Source organism: Pygoscelis adeliae, unplaced genomic scaffold (assembly GCF_000699105.1).
Source record: "Pygoscelis adeliae isolate BGI_AS28 unplaced genomic scaffold, ASM69910v1 Scaffold71, whole genome shotgun sequence".
In the NCBI taxonomy this organism is placed as follows: domain Eukaryota; kingdom Metazoa; phylum Chordata; class Aves; order Sphenisciformes; family Spheniscidae; genus Pygoscelis; species Pygoscelis adeliae.
The window spans coordinates 5210959-5217775 of NW_008824356.1; the positions used below are offsets into that span (position 1 = coordinate 5210959).

General features: G+C 59.4%; 2 protein-coding genes across 2 annotated transcripts in view; one reads left to right on the forward strand and one right to left on the reverse strand.

Annotated features, from left to right (window-relative positions):
• The window catches only part of PROX2 (prospero homeobox 2), a 3528-nt gene extending 326 nt beyond the window's left edge, over window positions 1-3202 (reverse strand). Inside the window, exons 1-5 of the mRNA XM_009319485.1 lie at window positions 3188-3202; window positions 2324-2953; window positions 1412-2158; window positions 673-780; window positions 11-205 (exon numbers count right to left, since the gene is read on the reverse strand). Coding sequence (XP_009317760.1) covers window positions 11-205; window positions 673-780; window positions 1412-2158; window positions 2324-2953; window positions 3188-3202 — 1695 coding nt within the window. The remainder of the gene's footprint in view (window positions 1-10; window positions 206-672; window positions 781-1411; window positions 2159-2323; window positions 2954-3187) is intronic.
• Window positions 3203-5357: 2155 nt separating this feature from the next.
• DLST (dihydrolipoamide S-succinyltransferase (E2 component of 2-oxo-glutarate complex)) overlaps window positions 5358-6817 on the forward strand; it is an 18844-nt gene continuing 17384 nt past the window's right edge. The window contains 1 exon segment of the mRNA XM_009319486.1: window positions 5358-5483. Within this exon segment, the coding sequence (XP_009317761.1) occupies window positions 5358-5483 (126 nt within the window).

Here is a 6817-nt window from a genome sequence, read left to right on the forward strand (position 1 = left end):
CCCTCCTCACCTCGAAGTCATTCCCCTTGTTATAGTGCATGTTGAGGGCGCGGAAAAGCTCCGAGTCCCGGGAGACCCGGAGGGTGCTGGCATCCACGACACCCTCCAGCAGGGCCTGCCGGGCAAACTTCTCCACCTGGATGTAGTAAAACTCGCGGAAGTTGCTGAACCACTTGATGAGCTGGGAGGTGATGCAGCGGCTGAACTGCCAGGGGGGAGAGCCAGAGGACAGGCATTACGCCAGCTTGGAGCCTCCCGACCCATGAGCCCCCGCAAGCCCAGCCACACACCACTGGCCTGGCCCCAAACGCAGCCCTGCCCCAGGGGTGCAAAAGCACCAGCCAGGACCGTGACATGGGGTTGTCTGCGGTGACTGTCCCCGCTGAGATTTGGATCCCAGGTGCCCTGCAGTGAGGAGGCACATCTGTGATATGCTTTAATCCCAACGCCTCGATTGCACAGAGTGAAGACCTGGCAGCCCAGGTCTGCTGCAGCCCCGAGCACCCGCTCCAGGGCAGCCCGTGCTGAAGTGGGTGCCATCCCCTCGCTCCTGCTAGCGAGGCAGGGGGCCATGAGAGTGCACCCTTCCGCACGGTTCCCCAGCGAGGCAGGCTGGGTGCCATGCCGCACGGGAGTCCTGTCTGGCACCAGCACTGGGTGCTGCCGTTTTACCTGCACATCGAGGAAGTAGGTCTTCAGCAGAGTGGAGCTGGGGTAACGGGTGAAAAAAAACATCAGCTTGGCCTTCTTCAGGTGGCCGGGGGTCAGCGCCTCCTGCATCTGCCTCGGGGTCAAGGAAAGTCTGCACGCAGCAGCCCGACCAGCTTGGCGTGTCCCTGGGCACTGGCCCTGGCATGCACATGCCTGGTGCCCACGATAACCCCCCGCCACAGCCTGGCAGCAGGGTGGAGGGGGTCCATCCCTGCCTGGGCAGCCACTGGCTTTTCCCTTTGGCATCCCCAGGGAAGCTGCCGCCCGCCATGGTGCTTCCCAGGCCGGTAGGAACAGGGATTTCCATGAGACACCTGTTCTTGGCATAGGATGACAGGACCACCAGGATGGCCTAAGAGCAGGCTTGGGAGCTCCTGACTTCTATCCCCAGCTACGCTATGGCATCTAACCAACCCTGAGGAGCAGCAGTGCCCCTACACGGCTTAGGACCCCTTTCCTGCACACCCCTTTTTAGGGAGCAGCGGGCACCCTGGCCCTGGGAAGACCGGCAGGGGCTGTGCCGAGCTGTGGCTCTGGAGGACGAGGGGAGCATGTCCAAGCCCAGGGACCTCTCTAGCTCCACCCAAGCCCAGGGGCCTCTCCAGCTGCCCCCAAAGGATATATGGGTGGAGGCGAAGGGTGCCCCATCCATCGCAGCCTGCAGCTCCCCGCAGCCATCCCTGCCAGCTGGCAGCAGCACCAGGCTCTCTGTGGCAGCAGGGCTCAGGGGCAGGGGATGCTGCTGCTGCTGTCTCATGACCGACGACCTCAGTTTGACGGTTCCCCAGTGCAAGTCGAGGGGCTCCAGAGGACCCCTCTCCGGAGCAGAGGGGCTCCCACGAGAGCTGCTGCCCCAGAAGCCGTGCTGGCCGTAGCCCAGCAGCTGGCTCAGCAGCTGGCTGTCCTGGACAGGGGCGGCCGAGCCCAGTGAATAACCCATGCTGGGTACCTGAGAGGGTTTTCTGACCCCCTTTGAACTGAAGGAGCCAGCATGAGAGCCCAGGCTCTTCCCCGAAGCTCCTGACAGGGCCTCAGCCTGGGTTGAGCCCAGTGAGACCGGTGTGTTCATGGGAGATGGCTTAGCAAGTGGCTTTCTGCATTTCCCAGCAGCAAAATACTCTCTCCTGGCATCTGGCCCCGGCACCGGGAGGCTGCGGTGCTGCTGCAGGAGGTGGCTGGCTGCCTTCGGCCAGACAGTCTTCAGGACAGAGTCCACCACCCGGGACGTCACCCCGGCCAGCTCGTGCTTCAGCGCCTGTGAGAGGACCCTTGCTGCTGAGGGCAGGCCACCTGTGTCGCCTCTGTCCTCGTCCTCCTCCTGCCCACGCACCTCCAGGACGCTCCTCCAGAGAGGTGCTTTGCGCAGGTCGCTGGTGGCAGTGGCTCTGTCCTTGTCTGGTCTGTCTCCAGGATTTCCAAGCCGTGGATGCACTTTCTCAGCACCTTGCTGGGTTTGGGCAGCGTCCCCAGAGTCACAGACCTGGGAGAACTTCTCCTGAAGCCGCCTCAGCTGCTGCTCTAAAAAGCAGAGCTGCTCCTTCAGCTGCTGGCAGCCCTCGGCATGGGGGCTGCCCCCAGCAGGGGCCACTCGCCCGGGAGCCCCCTGGGGCACCCTGGGCTTCCTCTTGCTCTCCCGTGGCACCTTGCAGCCCCTCTCCCTCTCGTGCCCAAAAGCTGCCTCCAGGCTGCTGCCAAATGCCTGAGGGGTAGGTGGGATGCTCATGCCTTGGATGATGCTCTCCACCCTGGCCCGCTTGGCTCGTAGGTGCTGGTCAGAGAGCTGGTCCTGCAGGTGCTGGTCGGAGAGCTGGTCCCTGTCGACAGCACAGGGCATGGGAGGTGGGTCATGGGACCTGGGAAAAGCCAGGGCTTGCGCTCCTTCTCCAGGAGATGCACCATGCTCATAGTCCTGAGGCAGGGCCGCTGCCTGAGAAGAAGGGAAAAGGATGGTGGGATCCAGGCTCCTGCAAACCATCGGGTAGCTGAGGAGCTGTGATATCAGGGATGCGCTGGGGGAAGGCAAGAGAGAGTCGGTCTGGAAACAGGGCTCCGACTTCAGCCCCTGGCCCTGCCCTGAAGTGGCACGGTCTCTGTCCTGCTCAGAGCCAGTCCTGCCATCCATCATCTCTTCTTCCTGCCTGGACACTGGAGAGCTGACCCTCAGCTGGTTGGGGATCATTTCTAGTGACAGACTGGCAGGCTTCCCAGGTGTTTGATGTTTCAGCCTGCTAGCGGTGTGGAGCTGGAGAAAGAGCAAGAAACATCAGTGGGCAAGATCTCATACAGCATCTCTCCATGCACATGGCCAGAGATTTTTCCTCCCAGCTTTCCAGGGCATCCCTGCTCCCCTGCAAAATCTGTTTCACCAGGGAATGAGCCAGGCAGAAACTTCCAGGCACCGCAAAACCCGTTAGCAGGCTGTCGGGTGTCGCATGACAGCAGCAACGCCCTGGACACTGTCACAGCTCCTACCTACCAGCCAGGCATTCATCATGCCCAGAGTACATTTCACATGGTTTGAGCCCTGGATGTGCCTGGCAGCATGGAATTCCCACACCGCCAGCTGTGCATGCACCGGAGGCATTTGGGGAAACTCCCCTCTGGGCTTGTGGACTCAGGTACAAGGGTGGTGAGCACCAGATGGAGCCCCCGGCCACACACACCTGGGCAAAGGTGGTTTTGGGTGCTTCTGGGTGCTGGCAGGGCACGGGGGCGGCAGCTACATCCCTGGTGAAGGCACTCACGGCACGTAGCAGCTAGGTCAGGGCAGGGCTGCTGCCCGCTTCTGCCAGCACCCAGCACCTGCCACCAGAGCCCCAAGGGCACGGTGATGGGCGGCAGTGCTGGGGGGGCCGGGGCGGCACAGACAGGCTGGTGGAAAGGAGGAGAGCAAGGGTGAAAGTGTGATGTGACCTGCTGCAAGCAGGACACACCGGGATGTTCAGGCTAACACAGCACGGGGCTCCTAAGCGCTTGGCAAAACACTGAATAAAAAGGATGGGGATGGGGATTACCGGGGAAAAGAAAAACTACTGAGCCAGCAGCCCCTGGCTTAAAATTGTCATGCTGACTCCAGGCAGGGATCCACCCCCTCCGCTCGTTCGCTGTTCGGACAGACTTGCAAAAGAAGGTGCAAAAGCTCGTATCCTGGGCAATTACAGAGTAACTGTCCCTGTCGGATGCTTCTTCCTCATCCACATTAATTAGCAGTAGCTTTGCATCCCTGAAGTAGGACAGTTTATGTCTTTTCCAGACACCTTTAAAGTGTCTGAGATTCTTTTGCTATACCCAGAAACGTCTGATCATTTTCAACACCATCAGTCTCCTGTCCCCGTGACTGCCTGCTCCACGGCGAGTCCCCCAGGCTAATGAGCAGTGTAGAAAATGGGTTTCTTCTCACTGATTTTTAGCAGGTTGCCTTTCTTCGAACAGCCCTGTATTCCAGGCAGGTATCAGGGAGAGCTCTACCTTTTACAGAGCTCTAGGCTTGACAAACCAAGTGTTTTCTGGGTTGTCCGACACCACTTGTTGCTGTCCCGTGTTGTCTCCCCACCCCTCCCGAGGGTTCAGCCCTCGGGGAGGGCTGGGGCTGAGCCCTAAATGAAATTAGGGTTTCATTTGCCTAACAGTCCGTCGTGGGGGCATTCAAACTGCTCAGTTTACCCATGGCCAGTGCGAGGCCGGGGTGCTGGCAGCTCTCAGCATCACCCCTTGCCCTTGTATAACAGGCTTCACCATCGCCTGTGGCCGCCTCTTAGCCTGCCAGTCGCTTCCAAAAAAGCCACACAGCAAGTGCAATGCAGTCATAGATTTCATCCACCCTTAAGCCTTTCCGCATGGCATGGGCACGAGACAGTCGGTCCTGCTACCTCACTTGTTTTGTTACAGAAACACCTTCTTTTGGCACTTGGTCACAATTTCTCACCTCCTCTGCGTTCAACAGCAAGGTCAGGGAGCTTACCCGTCCCCTGTGCTGAGGCTTCCTAGACCCCGACACCCGGGGCAATACACCCTTCGTAAGCAGATGGACCCAAAGCTGGCAAGAAGCCCTCCACTTGCCCAAGGCTTCCAGCACCACCATCTTTCTGCCAGAGATTTGGAGAGCGGGAGCAGAGCCTGTGGTCCCAGGCCATGGCAGCCCGCCGTGGATGGCCTCGGCTCCCCCCTCAGCCTCCCCGGCACCGCAGGACCGGGAGGTGCTGCCCCAAGCAAACTGCTCCCGCTGATGCAGCCCCTTCCATGCTGAGTTAGCATACGCGTACTTCGGTTCCTGCTCTTACTACCAGCCTTCACCAGTACCACCTTCCAAAACACTAAAAAGCAGCCAAGGCTCCTCTTACCTGAAGAAAAAGACTGAGGAACGAAATGAAGATGCTCAGAAGAGAAGGCAAGGGTGTCCTCTCCAAAATGGGAGCCACCCCACATGGGCTCCCCAGGTGCTCCTCGCTGGGAGAGCAGTGCACGGAGCAGCCTGCCACCCCTCCAGCACCGCAAATCCCCCCAGAGCCTTCCCCAGCTGCCGCATCCCTCTGTCTTCAGCAAGCGGTCCCCGACCTGAGCCGCTCGCACCTCTCTGCCCCGCTCACCTTGGCTCCAGGGGCGCAGGGAGCGCAGTGCCCCGAGGGCAGGCATCCGGGGGCGCCGGGATGCCGCGGAGGCAGCGCCGGCGCGTCCTCCTGCTGCGCTCAGGTCCTTTAAAGAGGGAGTGGGGAGGCAGGAGGCAGCCAACCGGCTGGGAACGACTTCTGAATATGCAGATGGCAGTCCAGGAGGTCAGGTCCAGCGCCCGGGTCCAGCCCCCTCCCCCGCCGCTCGGCCGCCTCCCAGGCTCATAGCCCCTGGAGTCGGACGGGCAAGGGCTGGTGCCGAGCTGCTGGCCGCCCAGGGGGGCAGGGGGCCAGACGAGCAATTCCCCCTTACAATTTGGCCTGGAAACCCCATCCAGGACGCAGGATGGTGAACCGTTGCTGAGATGATGCAAATACAGCGGACTAGAGGCAAGCAAGTGCCACAGGCAAGGAAGGAGCCGGCCCGGAGCTCCAGGTGCTCCCCAGCTCCCACGGAAAGCACCCAGGCATTTCCAACATCCCCTGCCATGGGGAAACAGAGGCGTTTCAGCTGGCCTGCGGTGTAGGACGTGGCCAGGAGATGGAACAACACAGGAAAAGCAGCAACACTGAGTCCCTTGCTTATCGCAGGGTGCTTTAGAGACACTGCCACAGCCCGCAGAGCCGGCACCGCTCTCAGCTCAGCACGCCCCAACCCCAGCCCCAGGGGCACGCGTGGTTGTTGAGACGCTTCGTGCAGGAGCTGTGGGGTGCATGGACAAAGCCTAGCCACGCGTGCCACTCCTGGGGCTTCGTCTGCTTTGCCTCCACACGCTTACTGAACATGGCGGTGTTTGGTGTATTCATTTGGTAGGCAGAAGGCTGTGGTTAAAATCAGTTGACATCAGGTGGTCTTGTTCAAGGATATTAGCCCTCGAAAGACAGATCACGGAGAAATCCCTGGCAGAGAGCCTTTCTGGCTCAGTTGCCTTTTATTAAAGCAGTCAGCGCATCCTCAGAGCCTCAGAGACTATCCCCTGTTGATTTTTATTCAACCTCTTTTCTTTGAAAATGATCCCAAGGATGTTCATAGCAAATTTATATTAGGAGACTATTTTGAAGGTTGCAGTTTACCATTCATATATTATTAAGCAATGGCTAAATTAAGGACGTGTGCTCAGACTTGGCTCCTTGAGAGATGCCTGGCTGCCAGACAGCCTTTTATGACTATCCCAAGCTAATTCTCAGATTCTGCAAACAGGTTCCTTGGGCTTTCTTCCACCAGTGGTTCCCCACCTGGAAGCAGGCAGAAAACAGAAGCTAGCCGGGGGATTCTCAAACGTTTTCAACATACAGACCACACCTGAGGAACAGGGCTTACTTGTGGACTCCTTTGCCTGTTTGCCATGGTGACATAACCTCCTTGCCCATTTCTAACCATGCAACATCCCACTGGCTGACACTTGCGGCAATATCATCCTACGTGAGCCCGACCCCATGATTTGTCAAGGTGAGCAGGAAGACCGCCGGTACAACTGTCCTGCAGCAATCCAGAGGTG